The sequence below is a fragment of the Echinops telfairi genome, unplaced genomic scaffold (genome assembly GCF_000313985.2).
Source record: "Echinops telfairi isolate 266 unplaced genomic scaffold, ASM31398v2 ScPeMD7_18;HRSCAF=68, whole genome shotgun sequence".
Lineage (NCBI taxonomy): Eukaryota > Metazoa > Chordata > Mammalia > Afrosoricida > Tenrecidae > Echinops > Echinops telfairi.
This window is the reverse complement of record NW_022103915.1, coordinates 7,332,227-7,356,918: the sequence shown is the minus strand read 5'-3', so window position 1 is coordinate 7,356,918 and position 24,692 is coordinate 7,332,227. Positions and strand designations below refer to the sequence as shown.

The 24,692-nt window shown below is 53.8% G+C and overlaps 1 protein-coding gene across 1 annotated transcript in view; it reads right to left on the bottom strand.

The window, feature by feature from the left end:
• The window catches only part of DYNC1H1 (dynein cytoplasmic 1 heavy chain 1), a 58,023-nt gene extending 49,738 nt beyond the window's left edge, over window positions 1-8,285 (bottom strand). Inside the window, exon 1 of the mRNA XM_030885054.2 lies at window positions 7,972-8,285. Coding sequence (XP_030740914.1) covers window positions 7,972-8,227 — 256 coding nt within the window. The 5' untranslated portion in view covers window positions 8,228-8,285. The remainder of the gene's footprint in view (window positions 1-7,971) is intronic.
• Window positions 8,286-24,692: the final 16,407 nt, after the last annotated feature.

Sequence of the window (24,692 nt, the reverse complement as noted above, 5' to 3'; positions counted from 1 at the left end):
GGCTGTCAAGAGGGCTTCAAAGGGTGCGTGGAACTTCCCCACAAACCTCCCCTCCTTCCCTTCAAGGCCAGGCTCCTCCCAGCCCCTAGGAAAACACTGCTGCCGACACCCCCAGGTGTGCCTCGCGCCCTCTGCTCAGACTGGCAGCAGTCCCGGTGCCCAGGCTGGAGTACGGCTCAGTCTTCAGCCCACAGAGATCCTGCAAGGAAGGGCCAGGCGGGATTCCACTCAGCCCAGATGCTCACTGGGATTCAGCAGTGAGACCACCTCAGGACGCATGTGAGCTAGGCTTCGCCATAACTGAAAACAGACGTGAAAGGGCGGAAAACCACCCAAACTCCTGACTACAGGCGGAATCACTGGCTGGCTGCCTGAGCGCTGGACTACAAGCAGCTCAACCAAGACGGGGTGCAGCACAAACCACAAAGCAAAGGCTGCCATCACAGGACGCTCCCCTCATGTCCACAGATGGTCTGCCCTCCCTTTCAAGGGCTCACCAGCCAGTGACTGGGGTCAAGTCCTGCCACTGCCCTGCCACCTGAGTCACGGCCTCTCCCTTCCTCTGGGCGCCAAATGCCTGTGCTGTGAACTGGCCAGCGGGAGCGGCGGTGGGGACACTGAAGGAGGGGGTCTATGCCTCCTCAGCACGAGGACCATGAAGTCCAGGGGTGTGGGGTTTAAGCACAGCTAGCTTCCTGAGTTTTAAGAGGCGATCAAACATTCACAAATACCCTAAAAGTTAGGAGGACATCGAAAGATCAAACAGAAGAAGTGCAGCCAGATCGCTCCTTGGAAGTGAGGCTGCTGAGCGTCGGTCTCGTGTACTTTGTACGCCAGGAAGAGACCAGTCCCTGGAAAGGACATCAGGCCTGGTGACGAAGGAGGGCAGAGGGAGAGGCAGGCCCTTGATGACACAGTGGCGCCAACATAATCAATGGGCGGGTGGCGCGGGGCCGGGCAGGGAGGGTCTCCCACTGACAACATCAAGAAGATCCTCCGTCTCCCAAAATGCCGCTGGAGCCTGGCTGTAAGAAGGGAGGGATGGCGAGTGGCAGGACAATCGTGTGTGCACTCCCTTCTCGCTGTTTCCACAACGCACAGCCGCGCTGCCGAACCCACACGCTGAGCCTCTGATGTTTCCAACGTAGACGTACAAGAGGAAGCTCCCGTGGGACATGCGCACACCCGAACTCACCGCCGGCAGCTGGGCAGACGGGGAAGGGTGTTCTCTTTCTCGTTTTCCTGAACTTTTCCCCAACGCTGTTCCAACAGTCCTACTGAACATTCATGTCATGACGATAAGGAAGCCACATTCCACAATCCCCGAGGGATAGGATTTGGGGCACAATGAAAACCGGGGTTTTCATTTCTCTTCACTCCTTTCCCGGAAGAGTCACCATCTACACCGATAAAATCCTGTAGCGTCTGTGCCCTGGGACGCAGCACCCACCGGGCAGGCCTGGCCCGGCTGGCGCTGAGTCACGGCTGGGCAGGCTGGGCAGGGCAGGCGGGGCCGAGGAGCAGAGGGCGCCGGCTACAATGAGGAGAGAAGCCTTGCTGGGCTGCCACGGCTCCAAGGGCCCCAGAGCCACGCCCGGTGACGTCATCCCCAGCCCCAGAGAATGCAGCCTGTCCCCGTTCTCGGTCACATCGTACTTTGTCTAGATAGAAGGGGCCACAACTACTCTGGCTCAGAACACAACCCAGAGACGCTTCTCACGCTTCCCCGTACATGCAGCCCTGGTGACACGGTGGCTAAAGCGTCCAGATGCCAGCCATCAGGGCAGTGGTCTGACCCCACCAGCTGCTCCCCAGGAGCAAGATATGGCTGTGGACTTGTGTAAAGCTGACAGCCCTCCTCTGTCCTACAGGGTCCCGGAGTGGACGGGTTGGTTTTGATACTCGACTGAGATCTAGCTAGACAATCTGAATTGTCTAGCCCCACTTATAGCTAAACAGCCTATGACATTATTATCTAAACTGTCATCAGATAAAGTAACCTTTTTCCCTCTCTGTGAACTCCGACAGCTTCAAAATAACACTAATTTGACATTCCACTTCTGCAGACATGTTTTAACAAACTGAAGGAGAAAGAGGCTCACGATGAATTCTTCAAGACAGGACAGATAACTACTGATCCTGTTCCACCGGGAGGCTGGCATGGGTGTGCCCTCCGCCTGCTATGCCAGGAAGCTTCACTTTCATCGGCATCTGAATCCCTTCCTGTTACTAGCTGAGGCCCAGTGGGCCAAGGCGGCACCAGCTGTGAACCCCCAGGGCATGGCCATAGCACCCAGCCCAGAGGCAACGGGTGCTCCCGGAGAGCCTCCTGAAGCGGTACAACGGCCAGTAGAGTTTCTGTGAACGTGTGTTTCTGGTGCTGTTGACAATGGCCCTCGTCTGTGGACATGTCTGTCTGTCGGGAGAAAGTCAAATTTCCCAGGCCCCATGGAGCGGGCTAAGGAAACTGCCCGGTCCTGTGCCATCCTCACAACTGTCACCACGTGTGGGCCCACTGGTGTAGCTGCTGGGTGCCAGCCCCCTCACTGAGGGCCTTCCTCCTCTCGGCCTCAGCCTCTACTTCACCAGGCACGCCGCCCTTCTCCAGGGGCGACAACATGCCCAAGGCAGGCCCAAAGACCAGTGTAAGGTATTTCACACGACGCGTTGGGCTGGCAACGGCAAGGTCGGCAGTTCAAAAGCACCAGGCACTCGGAGGGAAAAAGACGGTGTTTTCTACTCCCAGAGCGTCACCGTCTCGGAAACTCGCTGGGGCAGGTGCACCCTGTCCTACAGGGCCCCTGGGAAGTCAGCATGGACCGGATGGCAGGGAGTTTGGTTGGGTTGTTTCTGGAGAGGTTTCTATCCATCGCTACCTTGTAACTGAGGGGGCCTAAGTTTAATGACGTGGAAGAAAGAGGCAGGTCCATTTGCCCAAGAGTGGCACTGCTGTTGCTGGCACACAGCCATCCTGCAGGCCCGAGTAGCACTGCCCCACAGGATGCCCAGGCTATCATCTTTAGGGACCCCGATCACCAGGTCTTTCCCCAGCACTAAGCTCGGCCCCATCAGGGCTCCCTAAGAATTGTACCCCCTTCCCTTTGAGCAGACCAGGCTCTCACAAAACCTGATGGAGGGCTGCTGGCACACAGGAGGGAGCGCAGGGACCCCCGCCCCAGATCCTTGGTCTCTTCGCCCCCACCCCCCGCCCCAGCCAAGACCACACACACTGTCTTTGGCTTCTGAACACTTCCTTTGGTCCTTCATAGGTTCTTTCTCTTGTGTGGGAGAGAGCTCCTCCCAAAGAGTGACCGTCTCGGACACCCACAGGGGCAGTGCCACCCTGTCCTACAAAGCCGCTGTGAGCCGGCGTCGCCTCGGAGGCAGGGAGTTTGGTTTTGCCCTGCATGATGCCAAGTGTCCCTGGGTGGACTGCTATTGTACAACCCTGCCCTTGCTTCCAGCAGGGCTGGCTTTCCGTCTGGGGCACGTTCTCTTGTCACCTGCGGCCCACCCGTCCTCCTCCTGGGAGGAGGGGAGACAGCAAGACTTCTGTCTGGGGTGGTGCAAGGAGAGTGGCGGGAAGCACCCCCTGGATGCTTGCTCACAAAGGCAGAGTTCTTTTCATATCTCCAGAAAACACTAGAACTAGGGAATTGGGAAAATGTAGGCATTATCAAGGCCTACGGTACCGAAGACCTAGTACTTTTGAAAGGAGAGGGTCAGTGAACTGAAGGAAGACCATTACAGAGAGAGGCTGCCACCATGGTGGCAGCTAGGCACCCACACACGACGGGGGTGAGCCTGGGGTCAGCCGGCTGTGCGTCCTCCTGTGGTGCTCAGAGGGCTATGAGTGGGCATCAAACCCCACCACTCTTCCTTTTCCATGCCAACCCTAAACGCTAACTGGTATGACGGGTGAAAACGAACACTCCCACTTGAATCAACAGCAAGGAATTGCATAGATTGGTTTTTAGGGTTCAGAGCCCTCTTCCCAAGTAGGGCTTCAATTCCTAGGGTCCTAGGAACCCCGTTTCAGGTGACGGCTGGACAAAGGCTCTCCTGCCACTCCCCAGCACACACACTGCAACACCTGCCAGAAATGCCCACCCACTTTTAAACCAAGTCCACCGCCCTCCCTCTATTCTGACTCACAGCAACCCTGAGGGAGGGTGAGAAACCATGGATCCCAATGAGACCACCCATCGGGCACCCCAGGGGTGCAAGGCCAGTGACTGACCCGAGACCCCCACCTCTCATTGGCTCAGCACAGGTGAACATCACACTGCGGCCAAACCTGCAGCCACTGCAAAAGGCCTGCTCCAGCACGATTTGGTCCCGCCCGGGTACAGCGGGTGAGACGCTGCCCGGCCCTGCCTCATCTGAACAAATGGTTATGCCGAGCACTGTATCCACCCCTGCCGTCCTCTTTTCCTCGTCCGCTATCAACATGGGCCGTGTGTCTCGCCCTTATTCTGCAGAGTGGGCTTTACTTTAACTTTAATTAGAGACACGGCTGGCCGGGCAGCTGAAAGCAGCTCTGGTGGCACAGTGGGCCAGGCGCGAGGCTGCTGAACTCCAAGTCAGCAGCTCAGACCGACCAGTGGCTAGAGACAAGGCTTTCTACTCCCAGGAGTCACAGCCTTGGCAACCGGGGAGGGGCAGTTCTACCCTGTCCTGTAGGGTCCTTATGAACAGGCACTGACTCACTGGCAGTAAGTTTGGCATTTTTTCTGTTTGGGGCAACTAGATAAAAGGTACCTATGGTTTTGCATTTTTAATATGCCGCTCTATTCAAATGCAAATATTTAGAAAAACTTCCGTGGGGCGGTGTGTGTGTGTGCGTGTGCGTGTGTGTGTGTGTGTGAGAGAGAGAGAGAAATAGAGGGAGGTGGTTATAAAATAAGGACCACAACTCCATCGCAGTGGTGGCAAGCATTTCCACTGGTTTTCCACACCAGTCCGAGGCTGCCTGTCACTGTATGCCCCCAGTGGGCACTCAGCTTCTGAACCAGTGCCAACAGTGACTCATAAAGCCACAGGAGACCATGCGTCTGCCCGCCTGCCGGTTGGTCCTCCAGCCGGGCACCTTGGCTCTGTGCTCCCTAGTGTCTATATCGCGCTAGCGGAGCCCGGGTGCTGATGCTGACCTTAAGAGTTTCTTAGGTAAAATATAAATTACAGGCGGGTTGGAAGACTAAATGCACCCCGGGAATTTCTATAAATATGGGAATACGGCAGAGTTCTAATTTTCCATGATCCCATTCCTCAGTCAACAGTCAAAAATGCAAGTCATGATGGAGCCAGACTCTCAGGGCTGGGATGCTCTGTTCACTGAAAGGAAGAAAACACCCCCACCCACCCCTGAGGAGCCCAGGGAGACCATCTGCCTTGGAAGGCCCCTCCCTGTACACACACACACAATAATTTCAGCCATGTGCAAGCAGTCCCAAACTGTCCAACGGAGTGAATTAATTAGAACTGTAGAAACCCAGAACTTGTGTGTCGCTGCCATCGAATCGATTCCGACTCACGGTGCCCCCTATAGGGCAGAGCCAGACTGCTCCTCTGAGCCCTGAAGCTGTGAACCTGGACAGGGGCGGCCAGCCTCCGCTTTCTCCCTGAGAACAGAAGGTGGGTTTGAACTGCCCACTAAGCAGCCCCACCACTCGTAGTTTTCGGTTTTCCATAAAAAACAAATTGGACCCAAAGGTGAACTCACTGATTTCAATACAGAAATTGCTGAATATATATATAAAAAAAGAGAGAATTAGCCATGGTGAAATGACCTCAATTAATGCACAATGCACAAAAATACGCAGTTAATAAAACAATGTACGAGGGGGCTTCAAGAAGCCTGTGGGCAATTCCACCATCTTTCGATGCCTTTGCCCATGAGCTTTTTGAATCCGGCTTGAACGTGTCTGGAAGGAGCAGGGGCGGGGGACACTGCCAGGTGATTGTTTGGCTGCTAACTTCAAGGATGGCTGTTCAAACCCACTGGCTGCTCTATGAGAGAAAGCTGAGGCTGTGTGCTCCCATAAGATGTACAAAGTCTCGGCACCCTGCAGAAGTGGCTCTGAGTTGGAACTGATTTACTGCCAAGTGACAGTGAGACGTTCGATGCCTTGAAAATGGACCAGAGAGAAAGACAAGAAAATGCTGACGGTAGTGCCAGCTGTGGGCAAGGGTCCCAGGTGTGGTAAATGGTATTTCTATGATGCTGGGAGCCAGTTTTCTTTTTACAATGGTTACCTATTATTTTTGAAAGAAGAGTAAATGAGTTAAGTGCTTATTTTTTAAATGTACTTGTAAAAAAATTAAAAAATTAAAATGTAGTTGCCATGCAGGAAAACAATCCAAAAATAACATGAATCCTCTACACATGTTGGAATGGCTTAGTGGCACTGAACATTGCATGTAGGTCTGGGAAAATGACTCTCCCCCGCCCACATCAGAATCAGGGCTACAATGAAACCTCTTCCCAGTAAGAATATCCTTTAAAAGAAACAAATTATCAGAAAGAACCACAAGGTAGGCTACTGGAGGCTACATAGATTGGTTCTCCAGTACAGGTTCTCCTAGTGATAAGAAAACCATAACTGCTTTTGGGGAGGTTTTTTTGGGTGGGGGTGGGGGGAGATTGTAACAGCTTGCTGGCAAATATTTCCCATCGCCAATCCCTCCATGCCAGCATTACAATGTCCAAGGGCACCATCCCGCCTGGTGCCACACCCAGTGGCCTTCACTACTAGGACAATAACCAAACTCCAAATCCACCACTATCCAGTCAATGCTGACTCACAGTAACCCTCCCCCCACCAAGACTGTTACTTTTTCCGCAGTAGAAAGCCCGGTCTTTTTCCTGTGGAGCTGCTGGTGTTTTTGAACTGCCAACCATGAGGATCACAGCCCACCAGGGCTCCCAGGACTATAAAGTGGTCTTAAATAAATAAACATGGGCAAGAAACCTCCCCTGCAGATACAGCCATCCTCCAGGACCCTGTGCGGTCCCAGAGGGTGACCTGGGGAAGGGCATCTCCCTAGCTCGGTGATGCTGAGCAGGTGCTAGGCCACACTGTCACTCCGAGCCTGGTTCTGGGGCCAAGGGCTGGGTAGTGCTAATGCTGCCCTGAGCGATGACACACACACCCCCTCGACCCCTCACTTACACCCCGAACACCTAGCCTCCAGATGTGTCCCTCCAGAGGCCGGCCTGGCCTGAACACAAAGCGAAACCAAGATGCTCATGTGACATTGGAGGTCGGGATGTGGCCTCGGCCTGCGCTCGGCTGGGAGACGCTGTCTCCACCCAACTCGGCCATCTTGAGAGGCCCGGGCAGACAAAGCCATCTCATTGTTTTGGATGATGGAAAGAGAGGGGCGCCCTCACCCCGCCCTGCAGCCCTGGGGAGGGACACCCCACATACACCCTAGCCCGGGTGGGGGGTGTGGCCAGAGAGGCTCGGGCAGGGCGTCCATGACCATGGGGGGCCATTCCCGAGTGGCTGCAGCATTGGGGGGGGGCCCTTCATGGGGGTGTCTGCGGCTGTGGGACACTTCTCTTGGGGTGGCTACAGCCATAGGGGGGCCTTTACCGGAGGTGTTTGCGACGGCCCTGCCCTCCTTGGGGGCCCTACCCGGGGTGTCTCCGGCTGCAGGTACTCTTAGGGTGTCTGTAGCAGCAGGGGCTCTTCCGGGGTGTCTCCAGTGGCGGAAAACTCTTCCCCGGTTGTCTGCGGCCTAGGGGGTGGGGGGGATCCTTCCCGGGGTGACTAGGGCCGCAGGGGCTCTTTTGTGGTGTGTGCGGCGGCAGGAGTCTTTCCCGGGGTGACTACGGCTCTTGGACTCTCTAGGGGTGTCTGCAGCTGCAGGAACCCTTTTTGGGGTGTCTGCGGCCGCGGGGACTCCCCTCCCCCCCGGCAGGGCGTCTCCCGCCGTGCGGCCCGGCCGCCCCGCCCCGGCCGGCACCTTTGAGGGTGGAGCGCTCCACCAGGACGGTGTGGACCTGCGGGTCCGACAGGAACTTGCGCATCTGCTCCAGGGCGCTCTTCTCCTCCAGCGCCGCCTCCAGCGCGGCCGGGGCCTCGCCGCCGTCCTCCAGCAGCAGCGGCACCAGCTTGCGCAGGTGCTTCTGCAGCACCGACACATCGGCCACATTCTGCACGGCCGACACCTCCAGGCCGGTCGAGCCGTCCTCGCCGCCGCCGCCGCCCGGCTCCGACATGGCACCTCTCGAGCCCGCGAGTCCGCGAGAGAGAAAGCGAGTGGGAGAAACGGGCACCGGAAGCTGCGCTGTCCGCTACCCGCGGCCGACTGAGGGCGCGGAGCCGGCTCCGCCCTAAAGGCCGCTGCTGGCTCCGCCCCTCCCGCTGCAGCCACCGGCGCCCGCTCGCGGCCCGGCGTCACGTCGCGCACGCGCACGCGCACGCTAGCGGCGGCGCCGCGAGGCCTGCAGGGACTTGTAGTCCTCGCGCTGGGCGGGCCCCGGGGAGTCGGAAAAAAAAAACGGAACCTGTTATCAGGGACGCGGGCGGCCGGTATGGCGCTTGTTTTGTCCACTGCTGTGATCGCAGTGAAGAGCGCAGGGCCGGGGTACTCCATAACTATGGGGTGAATGAGTCCATGACTGACGAGGCTCATGAAAAAAACGAAGGTTTACAGGACACTGGGCTGTCCCCACCTTTGTTCTAAGCACTTAACCTTCAATGAATACCAGAAGGAACGAACAAATGGATGGACGTGTTCGTGTTAACTGCTACCATCATCCAGAGCAGCGGTTCTCCACCTTCCTCATGCCGCGACCCTTTCACACAGCTCCTCATGTTGTGGGGACCCCCCCTCTCCAACCATAAGATTATTTTTGTTGCTACTTCATAACTGTCATTTTGCTACTGTTATGAATCTGGCGACCCCTGGGAAAGGGTCGTTAGACTCCAGGGGTCAAGACTCACAGGTTAAGAACCGCCGATAGACACTTAATATGTAATATATTTATATTAGGATGATAAATTCTTTATTGGATAGGCAAAAGGGCAGAGAAGACATTTTTAGATGGGGAGGAAATAAGGAATGTGTCAAGACAGTCACATTACTGTCACATTACAGAGGCAGCTGGGAAGGACCTTCCCAGCAGGAGAAGGATACTCTACTAGACAGAGGGGCCAGGCCATTGGGGCTGGAGTACGACCGCAGGGGTAAGTTAAGCTGACACCTGAAAGGAGTGATGGGCCCTGGCTCACAATGCCAAAAATAAAAAATAAATTATCCACAAGGATGCTGTGAAGGCTAAGAGGGAGAGTTGGGGCAACCCTGTCGTTCTGGACCTTATCTTTGGGTTCGTTGGTACAGGTCAGGATGCTTGTCCACTAACGCTGCCCTGAGCTCCAGCCTGGGTTACCCTCCCCTCGGATTCCTACGAGACTACTTAAGGTCACACATCCTAGCTGCCCACATTGTAATTAGAGAGAACATTTCTGAGAAGCAGCAATTGGCCTTTGAAGTACAGGCTCCTTCCCAGCTTCCTAGTGGGATCAGTTGGAGGGCCAGAAGCCAGAGGTGATTGCATCCTTAAAAGTGCACCGTCAGAGAGCTGAGGCCTGGCCAGGGGAACAGGAAAGGTTATTTGGATGTCCCTGCAGCATCTCTCGGAAGCTGCGGATTAGACACAGTGCACACTGCTCACTCATTTGCACAGAGGCGCTGGGGTCTAGGAGCTGTGGGGACACATGGTCTCATCTGCAGCATACAGGAAGAGGTTCAGAGTAATACTCCACCCTGCCCACCTTCAGTCACCCTCGGGTGATGTGCACAATCTATTTTCAACAATCTTCCAGGGGTGGGGGGAGTAATCAAATAGCAGCACCAGCCTGTGGTCTGAGTAGAATAGGGATTAAAAGGAAGACTGCACGGCCCTAGGCCGAGGCCTTTGGGGGTAAGAACAGGGACAAAGAGGGCAGCCTGTTAGCTACAGGGCAGTCCACTTTGAACTGGCCACACACCATCAGAGAACCAGCAGCCCAGGCAGCATCCTGGCTGGTGGAGAGGCTGTGTGCAGGCTGCAGCTCCGCTCCATGAGTCAGCACCTGCTGGGACCCGCAGGGGCCTTGTCTGCCACCTGGCCCGGAGCCCAGGCTCAGAGCAGCAGGCTCTGGGCTGGCACCCCCATCAGAGAGACTCAAACGTCACAGCGTTGGCTAATCTTAAGCGGATGGAAGTGTAAGACCTGAGCAATCAACCAGCCAGCATCCATGCATTGGCCCAGCTTGCTCTCCTTTCTGTTTTCTGAAGGTGGTTGCTGCGGGAGTGAGGGCTTGCGAGGCCACAGGCTGATGCATCTCTCCTGGGGTCATGGTCACCAGGACCCAGGCCTCGGGGCAAAGGGGCCTTTCGTGCTCTAGTGCAGGGCCCTGTCATTGCCCTGTGCCAAGCTGGCCCTAGATCTTGGGGGGGGGGGGGGGAAGGGGAGGGTAGAGGGGTAAGGGGTAGACGGAACCAGCCCTTCACAAGCTCGGTTGTGTTGGCATCTCTGCTTCCGTGGTTACCGGGTAAAAACCAGTTGATCAAACTCCCCACCACTCCACGAGTGTCAGATCGGATCGGGCCTCCATCAGGTTTTCAATGGTTGATTCTTCTGGAAGAATCCCAGACCTTTTCGCTCTGGTGCCTCTGGGTGAATGCCAACCTTCAACGTCGTGGTGCAGCCTTCTGACCCCCCCCCACCCCTACACACACACACACACACACACACACACGCCTCCTGCACTCTCTTTGAAAGACCTCCTGTCCTCCCTCCCTCCCTCCCCCCAACGCAGGGGCTACTCAGGGAACCCAACACTGGCCCAAAGCCTCCAGGCTCCCGCGCCCCCTCTTCTAGGGACACCATGTGTACCCTCAGCTCAGTCATCCGCCTGGGGGCAGGACCCCCAAAGAGGCACCAGCCTGGGGTGGTTGCGGGGTGGGGGGTGGGGGTCCCGTCTGGTTGCGGTGGGCCGGGGCAGGGCAGGTGCAGAGAGTGCCCCCCTGGGACGCTCTGGGCACGCTCCACCCGGCTGCCCCGACCTGCAGGACCGCAGCCAGGTCGCTGCCATCAGCGGGTGCGTGCCCTCCTGTCGAGGTCACTGCGTCCTCTGCGCGCGGACCCTGCAGCTCCCCACCTAGCTTCTGCAACCGGCCCTCAGTGCCTTGGCAAAAAGGATAGCCCAGGAACCTCGCCCTCGGCTTGGACCTATTGATCAGGTGTCCTTAGAATAATAATTCCATCGGCATGAGCATCTTGTCACGTGCCCTGATTTAACCAACCCCCGCCCCCCCACACACACACACACTTACGCATAGGACACAACCATTCCCTGCCCCCATGCAGACGACACGACCTTGCTGGCTGACAGTGAGGACTGGAAGCACTTGCTGATGAAGACCGAGGACTGTAGCTTTCAGTATGGATGACAACCGTTCTAAAGAAGACCCATATTCTCACACCTGGACCAGCAGGTCACATCACGATCAGCGGAGAGAGGTGGGGGCGTTGTCAAGGCGTCTGTCTCCCGCGGATTCAGTCAGCGCTTACGGAAGCAGCCGCCAAGAGACCAAAGGATGCCTTTGCCTTGGGCCAAGGTGCCACACAAATCCCTTCAAGATGTTGAAGAGCGAGCGTGTCCCTTCCCCCAGCCAGGGTGTTTGCAATCGCCTCCTATGCCTGTGACGGCTGGACACCACCCAGTACGGAAGCCCCAAGAACCAAGGCCTCCGGAGGGCGGCGGTGGTGAAGAGGGCTGAGAACGGGCCGTGGACTGCTGGACGGACAAGCAGATCCGTGTTGGAAGAAGTAAGGCCAGAGCGTGCCTTGGACAAGGTGACAGTGAGACCCTGTCATGGTCTCAGGAGAGAATGGCCCCTGGAGAAGGACCTCATGCTTGGTAATACACACAGAGGGAGGAAGCGAGGAAGACCTTGGAAGAGAGGAATGGAGACCGTGCTGTAGCGATGGGCGCCGACATACAGGGCAACAACGTGAGCGTGGTGCAGTGTGTGTCCTGTTGGGCACAGGGTCGCCATGCGTCAGAACAGCTCACCCACGAACTCCCTGCCATCGGTCCATTCCTACCCATGCCGCCAGCCATCAGTCTGGGGGACTGTGATGACACACCTGTGGCTGTGCAGGGCTCAGGAAGCTCTGCCTCAGGTCTTAGCAGAACTTCCAGACTAAGATCGACTAGGAGGTAAGTCCTGGCCAGCTTCCTGTGAAAATTAAGGAAAAAACCAACCGGCTCCCATCAAACAGATCTGACCCACAGGGCGTACAGGGAAGAGACCTGCCCCCTTGGCGTTCTGCAGGCTGTTAGCCTGAAGGGGAGCAAAGACTCTCCCCTTTCTCCTGTGGAGCAGTCGATGGGTTCGAGCTGCTGCCCTGGCCGTTAGCAGCCCAGTGTGTGACCCACGACACCACCAGGGACCAGAGGTCAGTGCTGAGTAGGCTGTGATCAGACTTATCATTTGGGGTACTTGGAGCAGAGGGTTAAATAAAATCTCCACACACGAATGAGGATGAGATTTGAACTCGCCAAAGCAGAGCTCAATGGATTTAGTAGTCCATCATCTTCGTAACCACCGGTCCACCTCAGCCAATGCAAGCCCAAGGATCCTACCAGAACACTGCCAGCGGCAGCGCTGGAAGAGGAGCCCCGAGGTTGGAGGAACTCGGAATAGACAGGGGTTCCAACTACGGACGCAGCCTGCCAGTCCTCGTGAGGGCGATGAGGCCTGGCAGTGCTCTGGCTCCACGGTACGTGGAGGGACCAGGAGTTGGAGCGGATTCAGTGACAACCCGCCCACAGACGTGTGGACGGCCGTGCGGCCTTGTCGGCACTGTGATCTGTTACGAAGCCGCTCGGGTGAGGGAGTTCAGAGTCGGTGGTGTGAACTTGCACAGCTTCTGGTGCAAATGGACAGACTCTCCCCGAAGACCCACTCGGCTCCCCAGCACCTGCCAGCACATAAGCATGTGCGACTGCTTGCACTCCTGGGATCAAACCATCCTACCTTTGATTCTCAAATGGCTCTCTGCTGCTGAGCGTCCAGGCTGGGCTGAGGAAGCGGGTTGCTCAAAAGGAGGGGTTGTCCCAGATTCAGCAGTGAAGGGGTCTGTCCTCACACTGACCCAGCAGACCAATGTCCAGGCCCTTCCAGAGCCTCTCCAGGGTCAGAACATGGGGATACTTCAAGCTCCAGGGTCAGCTCCGGCACCCACCAACTGCAAAACCCAACCGACAAGCTGCATGCTGTTGAGTGGGTTCTGACCCACAATGACCTGAGCCTCGCAATCGTTACATTTGAGCCCACTGTTGTAGCCATTGTGTCAGTCCATCTCCTGCAGGGTCTTCCTCTCTTTTACTGACCCTCTACTTTCCCGAGTATGATGTCCTCCTCCAGGGAGTGGTCCCTCCTGACAACATTGCCCAAGAACGTGCAATGTCATTAGTATTCAATGCCGTCCATATGCTCCTAGAAGTGCTAGTTCGGCTCTCTTGAACTCACCGTCTGCCTGAGCGTGCAGATGAGCAGTTGATGGTCTGCCACAGGCAGCCCCTGGCCTTTTAGGCTGCTGCCATTCGGCTTTTCCATGCTCTTCCCCATAGACATAGTCAGTCTGATTCCTGTGGATTCTATTGGGCAAGATCCACATGCCACTCGCTACGTTGTTGAAACAAGGTGATTGTAGTGAAGAAGTCTTGTAAAAGTCACTGGTCTTGTAAAATTCTATCCCTTCAACTCCAGCCTCATTTGTATCACGGAGGCCTTATTTTCCAACTAGTAACCCTCTCTCTTGGTTTCCAACTTTTGCATTCCGATCACCAATAACTATCGGTGGCTCTTGGCTGCATGTTTGAACAACTTCAAACTGGAGGCGTTGGTGGAATTCTATGATTATTTTTGCAGCATTGGCTTTTGTGGTTGGTGTTTGGTTTGAAGAACCGGTGTTATTCTGACACAGCGAGCACTGCATGCACTTCAAGACAGATCTTGAAATGTTCTTCTTGACGACGCCCTTCCTCTTGGGACTTGTCCAACCAGAAGACTGTCTGGCTTAGAATGGTCAATGCCAGTCCATTCCAGCTCACTGATGCCCGGGGTATCAATCTGTATGGAGTCCATTCCGTGTTTTGAGAGCTTCTCATTTTCCTACATTCATACTTGGTGCATTCCATGATTATGGATGGGTGTGTGCAGGGGTTTCTTCTCATTTTGAGTCATGTTGCATCTGTAGATAGGGGTCCCGGCAGCTTTCCTCCATCCGTATCATGAAGGCCACTCTACCTGAAGAGGCAGCTCTGCCTCAGTCCTATTTTGAACCCCTTCCAACATGAAGTGCTCATCTTCCGGCGCTCACTCCGACCACAGTCCACTGCTACTGATAAGGTTTTCCGTGGCTAAGACCTCAGTAATGGACTGTTTCTTCCTTCTTCTCAGTCTGGAATTTCTGCTGAAATCTGTTCACCACAGGTGACCCTGCTGGCATTTTAAATACCAGTGGCACAGTTCCCAGCATCACAGCAACACACAAGACACTACACTATGACAAACTGACAGACCGATAAATATGTAGGGAAATGGGAGTGTGTGTGGAGTAAAACGTTTTTATTTAATATATTGTCAGTTAAACTCTAGAAACACTGACTACTTAGGCTGTGTTCTCTAAAGAAGCAGAACCAGTGAAGTTTATGTATGTGTATATAAATATGAGGTTTATAGCCAGGAAATGGCTCATAGAGCTGCAGAAGCAGGCAAGTGCCAAGGCTACTTGGTAGGCTGGGGATTCTCTTCCTTGTGTAGCTGCAGGGTGAGGGAATCCACGTTTGGAAGCTGCTGACCACCCCCAGAACTGGCAGACAACATAGCAGGCCATGGCTCAAGTCCAAAGAACCAGAGCTTGATGAGCCAGATGTAGGCTCCAGACCAAGCAAAAGGCAAAGTCCGCTTTTCCACGGTGACTGCAGATATGGGAAGCAGACCACACCCCCAAGGAGAGCTCATCAGGGAGGGTCACTAGTCTTAATGGCCAAACTCTTAATCCTGGCCCACCCAACACAAAGCCTTAACAATCACAACTCAGAATTAAAGTGCGCTGTTTCTTTGGATAAAAGGTGTGGAGAGGAATTTGAACGATGCTCACCTTCTCGTCTTCACCAGCCTATGGAGTGAGCATGTAGTATGCCAGGCCTTGGGTTTGATCAGCTTCCAACATGTTATGCTCTGCATGTCCGACGCCTTCAACTATCTCCGCATGTGGATCAATTCACCTGCACTCTTACTGTGAGGAGCCCTGGTGGCGTCGTGGCTCCCCGCTGGGCTGTGACCCGCAGCAGCAGCTCTGCGGGAGAAAGATGTAGCTTTCCTTTAACACCTCCAGTCTAGAAGCCCACAGAGGCCGACCCCGCCCTCCAGGGTCGCTGTGAGTTGGCACCAATTTGGGGGCAGTGAGTTTGGTTTGGGTTTTTTAAGTTCCTCTGGCTGCATTTCTAAAGTCTCCACATTTCTATGGTTGTCTATTTCTACTATAACTTCATTTATGTTTGATGTGAATTTTGCTTTCAGAATTATCCCGTTTTGCTTCTTTGCCACAGTTCCAGCTTTGCCGATTCCCTCTTGGGAGTATGCATTTTAATGCCAGACGCATGGGCCACCAGGAGGGAACACAGCCACTCCCTTTGCTGTGGGTCCCGGAAACACAGCTGCATGTCTTCTAGGTACATTTGTGGGCTGGAGCGAAGCATGTCCTTGACTTGATGCAATTACTCATCATGCAGGCATGACAGCAACTGATAGCTGAACTGTGCTGGTGGGGGACTGGTATAGTTTAACTCAACCAGGAGGTGATTCAATCTACATGTGTTAGACAGGGTTCTTTAGAGAGATAAAACCAGATTGCTGATAATTTTATATATGTATATTTATAAAGATAAATATATATATAACACAAGAAATGAACTGTTAAATTATAAACAGATAGATAGATATATAACACAAGAAACGAACAGGTTAAATTATAAAGCAGTATAAATGGCTCACTGCAACTCACTCCTGTGAGAGAGTTGTGAGACACTGGCAGTCCTTCAAGTCTTGAGGGCTGCCTGGTAGTCCTCTGTAGAGAGAGCTAGGCTATCCCAGCACAGGCAGCAAAACAGCAAGGCAGGTCATCAACTGTCAGCCAGGTCACCAATTATCAGTCTCCAGCTCCAGAGATGTACATTCCAATCGTGTGGTCTTAAAGGGACCTCAACTTACAGCAACACAGTCCACAGGCTAGGCGTCCCACAGGTAGTGTAGCCTGTAAATTGAGGCACAGAACAAGCAAGGTAGCCGCACACCGGTCCGATGATCAAAGAGCGAGAGACAAGAAAGGTGAGGCTCACTGAGCCCTTTATCTCTCTGCCCTTCAATTAATCCCACTTGTGTTTATCGGCCAGGCTGGCACAATAAACTATCTCAATCTACACGAATGAAAGCATCGGTCTTGAAAGCGGTACACCAGAAGGCTCCTTAGAAAGGAGAAGGGCGGGACAGCGATGCATGCCCTTTAGATATGTCACCAGAAGGGACAGTCCCTGCAGAAGCGTATCATGCATGGTCAGAGTCCGTGACAAAGTGGAAGACCCTCTGAGACTCACCTATAGCGACAAGTGCAAACACGGCAACAATTGTGAGGGCTGTACAGGGACAGGCGCCGCTTCACTGATTGTGCCGATTCTGTGGTGGGCATTGCATTGTTTCATGACTGTGGTATAGTCTGTGGTATAGCAACACTTTACACTGTTACCAGGGATACATTTTATCCTATTGTAGGAACAACAGCAACGTCGTGCCTGAGACTTGTCCGGACTGGAAGCCTGTCCAGGCAGCGTCTTCGTTTTCTTTCTTTCCCCACTCCAGCAGAAGCCCGCCTGGCCGGCTGCTCTAGGACCGAGAGCAGGTGTCCATGGCATTGGTCTTTCGGGCCTCCCCTCCCCCACCTTCCCGAGGTCCAACCAAATCTTTAAGAGGAAACGGAGTACGCAGTTCTAATAACTACTGGTTCTTGGAAGGACTGGGACAATACTCAACCTTAGGAGGTCCTTTCAGTCCTGTGAGTTCAGAGCTCTGTGACTGCAGGTTGTGACAGGTGCTCTGCATCCTGTTTGCATTCAGTTATTCAGTTTCTGCCCTTAGAAGAGATGAGAGAGAGAGAGAGAGAGAGAGAGAGAGAGAGAGAGAGAGAATGAGAATCATGCATTACTAAGAAAGACACAAAGGGCTCTCTGGCGCCCCCTGTGTAGGAGGAGAATCCAGGGAAGTGGAGAGGGAGAGGGATGGGGCACTCTGGACCATATAGCAGGATTCTCCATGATCAGGGCAAGCAGAGGCAGCAGTGGAGGTTTCTCTGGAGGGGACTGGAGGTGGGGGTGGGAAGTAACTTGTACTAAGAGGTTAAGGGCAGAAGAGGGGCTCTAGCCCGGGACTGGCTTGGTCAAAAGCCCGTTAGTTACTGGAGGGCAGGGCTGGGTCTAGAGCAGCTGTCAGATGCAGAGCCTGAGGTCAAGGGGGGCCCCAAGCCAGATGATGGGTGTGGGCTGCCTTCTGGCTGGGGCAGTCTGACATCTAGTGGCTGTGCTGTGTAACTGCAGGTCCTGCCCCGCCTCCACCAGGCTAATGCTGCAAACAAGACAACACAAACCACAGGCCTTAACACAACATTCAGGTCTGGGCCCCTCCACCGAGTGCTGTTACTGCTGGCCACCCTCGTGGGCCTTTCCTCCTCCTCGGTGCACTCCTCCAGGGCCGGGCCTCTAGGGGAGTAGGTCCAGTGTCCCCCTTCCTCCGAGCTAGGGGCAATGGAAGGCAGTTTTCAGGGGCCTAGAATTAGCTGCACATGCCCATCCAAAAAGCCTGCTCAGGGGTTAAGGGTGAAAAGAATTGCTTTGATGGAAGGACTTCCTTCTTTGCTCCAAAGGGCACAGACCTTGCCCAGTGGCACCCACAATGCCAGGCGGTGTACCCCGGGTCCGAGGAGACTTGGCAAGGGCTCAGGAGCTTGCCCACACGCCCCTTGCCACGGGCACTTTGCTGAATGTCAGAGTGACGCTCACCTTTCACCATGGGGCTCAGCGACAGTTCCCCTGACAGGAAAAACCTCCTACTTCGCCCCAAGGTGACCACACAGAATGTAGACTTGTCGATGCGGCAACAGGAGATGCTGGACCCGGCTGGAACTGCCACTGTCTCCTTTATTGAAACTTGACAGCACCTGGCACATCTCTACAGTGAAGCACGTTCAAGTCTTCATTTGAAAGCTGAGCAGATAGGGGCCTGTGGGCACGGCACCTTCTCTGATCCTCACCCATAAAGTGAGAGCCGGGGTTGGGTTTTTGGCAGCTGTCTGCTGAGCACTGCCTGGGGCCAGCTCTGCACAGCCCTGAGGCGAGCTGGGCCTGGGGGGTCGGGCACCTGGACTGTTTCCCAGCAGCTGTGGTTTCCTTCATCCGGGAGGCAGCAAAAGGCAGGCTGGATGCTCTGGGCTCCATGTGGGACCAGACTAAATCAAGCAGCCTCCACAGGTATCAGTGGCTGGAGGGACAGTGAGAGGACGTGCCCGATTCTCTACTAGATCCCCTTGGATGCGGCCACCGTAACCCCTGACACTGGAAGGATGGGCTGAGACGGAGTTTCTGCCGCTCTGTGGGCTAGAGGCTCGAAGCAGAAACAGCAATGGAGTAGAAAGGCAAAGGCTCCCAGCAGTGCCTGCTTGTGACCAGCAATTCAGCCGTCACCCCAAGTTCAACTACTTCTCCGTGTCTCCATGGCTTCTGCACAGCCTATACCACCTACTGCTTTCCTAGAGGGCTGTGCTAAGCTCCTAGCTGACCTGGCTCTTACCTCGGCCTCTGTCATGGCCATTATTATGTGTCAACTTGGTGAGGCTCTAAGTCTGTTTTTATCTCTTGTTTTGTGCAGATGTGAGCAGTCAATCAGAACAGACGTTTCCTTGTGGGCGTGGCCTCTGTTCATGGTATAAATGAATGTTCTGGCAAATCTTGCTCTGTCTTGATCCTGCATTTATCTCGTCGTCCTCTGACCTCCAGTTCTTGGGTCTCGTGAAGTCTTCAGGCTGCTGCGTGGCCTTCATATTTGGGGCTTGTCAGCTCCTGCAGCTCTGTGAGTCAGGAGAAACCTCCAACCTGAGACCTGACTTAGAGATTTGGGCTGCTGCCATCCTCCACAACTAGCTGAGCCATTTCCTTGAAGTGAACCCCTATGCACATTTCTGTATATGAGCCCTGGCAGTGCTCTAAGGAGCCCTGGTGGCATCGTGGGTTATGCATTGGGCAGCTAACTGAGAAGTTAGCATGTCAGACCCACCAGCTGCTCCACGGGAGAAAGATAAGGCTGTCTGTTCTTGTAGATGTACGGTCTCAAAAAACCCAGGGGCAGTTCTTCCTCTGTCCCATGGGGTTGTGTGCTAGTAGTCTGGGTAGACTAAAGAAACAAATTCATAGGCACTCGTATGTGTACAATAAAGAGTTTAATATACAAGAGCAATTGTATATTAAGAAAACATCCCTTCGGGGAGGAGATGAGCCAGTCAGGGTGTGATGAAACAACGATGAGAAATACAACTTTCCTCTAGCTCCTAAATGTTTCCTTCCCGCTCCCATTACCATGACTCGAATTCGACCTTGCAAGTCTGGCTAGACCAGAGGATGTACACTGGTACTGATAGGAACTGAAAATCCAGGGAATCTAGGGCGGATGAGCCCTACAGGACCAGTGGTGTGAGTGGCAAAACAGGGAGGATAGAGGGAGAGTGGGTAGGAAAGAGGGAACCGATTACAAGAAACTATATGTGACCTCCTCCCTGGGGGACAGACAACCGAAAAATGGGTGAAGGGAGACGTCGGACAGGGCAAGATATGACAAAATACCAATTTATAAACTATCAAGGGCTCAAGAGGGAGGGGGGAGCGGGGAGGGAGGGGAAAAATGAGGACCTAATGTGGGGGGTTTAAGTGGAGAGAAAATGTTTTGAGAATGAAGTACAAATGCACTTTACACAATTGATGTGTGTATGGATTGCGATAACAGTTGTATGAGCCCCTAATAAAATGTTTAAAAAAAGAAAACATCCCAGCCCAGTCCAGATCAAGGAAAGAGCTTTATATCCAAGAACAACTGTTTATCAAGAAAACATCCCAGCCCAGTCCAGATCAAGTCCCTAATTCCGATATTGGCCCATATGTCCAATATCAATCTATAAACTCCTCTTCAGACTCATACAACACATGCAATGACGCTGAATGCCGAAACGTCTTGTAGATCCAGTGGTGATGGAAGCATCTCAGTGCTGGTGTGGGTCTCCACTTGGCTCCTCCAGCTCCAGGGCTCTGGCTCCATCAATGTGCCTCCCATGTGATTTGTCAACAGGAATGTCTTGCAGGGAGAATGTGTGTGTCCCTCCTCCAGTGAGCTATTTAGCTGCTTAGCGCCTCCAAATGAGGTCATCAAGCTGCGACCTGAATGAAAGGCTAAACTCCACCCCTTTGCAAGTTGATAAAAAATTCTGTAACTAACACAGGTTGCTAAGAGGAGGGATGGACCCAATCGCAGTGGGTTTGGTTTCTGGTTTTCACTGGTTTTGCTCCCCCAGAAAACTCAGTGCCTTAAAGGTCTTTCTCAATGAAGCAGCAGAGCCCTCTCCCCACTGGCCCCCAGGTACAGCATAGTAGGGGGTTCCCTTAGATCCCCCTTAGAGTCCTGTATCATCTCACTCGGATTGGACCTCAAGGCCTTTTCTGGTCCCTCTCTGGCCATCTCCGACTACTCAGACCCAATCTGTTCTGGGCATGCCCAGACCCCAGGGAGTTTGCATGTGCTGTATCCTCCGCCTGCAGCGCACTGACGGTCACTTCCTTCAGGCCCACCTGCAAACTCACCTTCTCGGTCACTTCCTTCAGGCCCACCTGCAAACTCACCTTCTCGCACAGGCCTTCCTTCAGTGCCTTCTTGTTCTCCGTTCCCTTCATCACGTCCCCATTCTCCAGAAAGGTATGAAGACAGGCTCCCAAATATGCATCATCACAACTTTGTAGCTAAAAGACCCAAAACACTCCCCTCTCCCCTTTGGACCTCTCTTGTCCCTTCCCCCGACTTTAGTTGCTATTGTGGTGGTTTGCCTGTAGCCATGATCACTTCTAACACAGTATGAAGTGCTTCTTTATCTAGTGTCTCTTTGCTGCATTGGAAGCTGCTAGGATTTTGTCTCTTGTTTAAGGCTAGATCACCAGTGTCTTGAAAGGGCCCTGACACCCAGCAGGTGCTCAGGAAATACTTGTCAAATGAATGAACTAAGCTGGGGGAGGGGGTCTATCTTTGTCCATCTCTCACCCCCTTCTTCCTTCCAGCTTCCAGGCCACTCCGCATTCCCCTTCCCTGGCTCTGTCATGACACTCACCCGTCTGGTGTAATGGTGGCTTAAGACATCAGGCAACTACAACGCAGTGCTGTCACTAAGGAGTGGGGGCGGGGAATGGGAGATATGACCACACTGAGTGACACTCAGAGGGAATGACACCAACAACGACCGCCTATACATTTTGGTGTGTGCAGTTTTCACAAATCCATTATAGAAAAAAAACAAAACTCTGTAGTGACCGCTACATATACCGCTAGGTATATGTATCAATATACCTGTAAGGCTAAAATTCTATGCTAATTTACTTTTTGAATATTCTAGCATTAGAGCTGGTCAGAGCCCATTATGACTCATTTACAGTGATGATTTGAGTCACTTGGCGTCCTGTTATGCGCTACAAGAACACGTGATTGTTTCGTTCCAACTGATGTTTTTATGGCTGTAACTAAACTATTGTTTAGCTACAATAGTGTGGTAATTAGCATTTGTGAACCTATATACATGAAGTAGCTCATAGGGTCACAATGGGTTGGAACCAACTCAATAGCATCTAATAGCATCTATCAATACAATGAAGATGAACATCATGGAGGTTGGGGAGGGGAGGAGGTCCAGGAGAGGGGATGACACCATGAGTATGTACTGGGTGACACCAACACCAGTGTCGCCGCTGTACGGCTCTGCCGCTGTGTGTGTGTGGTGGCTGTGAAATAAATGGCTTCACCATTGAGTTTCTCAGGTATTTTGGGCGTAAGCAGAGAGAAGAGAAAGCAGCCATTGCTTGGGCCACCCCTAATGGAGGAGGAGTGCTCTCAGCTGGCCTGCCACCTTCCCTTCAGGGTGCAAGAACGCCCTGAGTGAGAATCTGTGGGTCTCCCTCCGTAGACAACACGGTTCCAAGCCTGGACCTCAATTTCCGCTCTGTGGGTCCTCAGCCGGGTCCCTTGGCAGGGCTGACCCCTCACTGCAGATGCGGCTATTCAACCACAAAAGCCAAGTGGCCTGCACGCGGTGGGTGCTGGTCGGTCACACGGCTACCGTCTACAGCTGGTCGATGACGGGCGCGGGGCTCCGTGCAGCTCTCAGTGGGGCGTCTGAGACGGCCAGAGGGCGTGTCACTCACCGCCGGGCTCCGCTCCAAGCCTCGAGGCCGCTCCATACTCGAACCTGCTTTCCCAGCAACCCTGCTCACGTGGTCCCGGGCAGCCCCGCCCACCCCCCTGGCAGCGAACTGAGGTCCGGAGTGAAGCGCATTTCAATTCGCCACATCCCAGCCTGGTCTTGTCCGGGCATGCAACCGGAAGCCGCGGGCGGGAGCCAGCCCACCGAGCAGCCCGCGAACTTCGCCACCCTTCTTTCCTGCAGTCTTGGGACTCGAGTTTTTTTAACTCCTAAGTCTCTCCGGTTCCTTCCAGCTGCCCCCGAAGGCCTCCGCCGGCCGGATCAGGTGTCCAGGCGGATCACGTGCCAGAAGACCGCTGTCACGTGAGCCCTCTGGCCAATCCCCGTGGCCAAGACAAAGAGGCCTTCTGATTGGCCCGCCCCTTACCTCTGTTGGCGTAAATTTCGCGCTCTCGCGAGACCTGGCGTCCGACTGGGGCCTCTAGGGCCCAGAATGCACCGGGCGGGGCGGGGCCGCTTCGCGCTCGCTTACGTCATCTCTCGGAGCCGGTGTTGCAGTTGGAGCGCGTCTACCTCTGAAGCTGTGCTGCCCCGTTACCTGGCGGGTGGGGCACCGTTCTTGCCAGGCCCCGCCCCCTCCCGGCTTCTGGGGTCCTGGGTGACGCGTTCCTTTGTGTCATCGCCTGGGCGAACGAAGCCCACTCGTTTTCCCGACGAGAGACGAGGACACGAAGCCGTGGTTCATGGCCGGCCGGCCTCCCGGCGTCGGTGGCATTTATAGCAGAGCAGGCTAGGCAGGTGTTTCTGCGGATTGGAGGGTGCGTGCCTTTCGTCAGTTTCAAATTCGGGGAACCCCTAAGAGGCCTGAGCTGCAGGGCCGGGCCCTGCCTTGTTCCCCTGTAATCTTTGACCCCAAAGGCGGTTATTAAACGGGAAGCAAATATCCTTCACCAAATTACCCTCTGCGCACTTTGAACTTTTCCCACGGGAATACTATAGCCTACACGCCCTCCTCCCCCACCGCAGTCATTGTAACAATACTTTAAACATAAGATTTAATAAACTCTAATACCTTGATTTTAATGTTGTGAGGTGCCATTGAATGGGCATGGAGACCCTATGCACAAAGAACAGAATACTGCCCGGTCCTCTGCCATCCTCACAATCCCCTCTCCTAGCCCAATGTTGGGCAGCCGTTGTGTCAATCCATCTCGTTGAGGGCCTTCCTCTTTGTCGTCCTTTCCACTTTACCACACATGATGTCCTTCTCCAGGGACTGGTCTCTCCTGACAACAGATCCAAAGTATATAAGACAATGTCTCACCATCCTTGCCTCTAAGGAGCACTCTGGCTGTACTGCAAAGACAGATCTGTTTATCCTTTTAGAAGTCATGGTACTTTGAATATTCTCGAGCACCACAATTTAAATGCATTGATTACCTCTCAATATTAAAAGAAGCAACCAAAAGTCATTAAAATAAGTTCTTTTAGTGATTTACCTTGTGGTGGTGGTGGGGGTTGTGGGTGATTGATGAATGGTTTCCAAATCATGCACATTTGGTTGCAGTCCCAGTCACGTAAGGGTACTCTTTCTACTTCTGCTTAGCACTTCCCTTCACCCTTTCCTAGCCTTTCCTGTTATATTAGTTTTTATAACACTGATTTGAGTTTTACAAACCGATGTAAAATACTGGTAAGGACACTAGGGTAAACAACAATACAATGCATTTCTTTATTTCACGTTGTGATCACATCCCATCCAGAGTAAAGAAGAGGGATGGAAAGACACATGGAAAACAGTAAGGTCCAAAGAAATACTGGACCAACGGACCAGGCAAACACCAGTCTCCACAGCCCAAGACCAGGAAACTAGATGGCACCTGGTTACCGCTACCAACTGCTCTGGAAAAGGTCCCAGATAGAGTGGGAGGAAAATGCGAAACAGACCCAAAATCTAAAGGGATAGTACTTACTGGGCAGAAGGAGACGAGCAGGACTCCCCAAGAGACGGCCCTTCCCCTTCAGGTCTGGGACTGAATTAGCCTCTGTATTAGAAGCACCCACCATATAAGATCAAAAGAGCAGCAATTACTCAAAGACATTTCAGAGGGCTAGGCGGGGGGTGGGG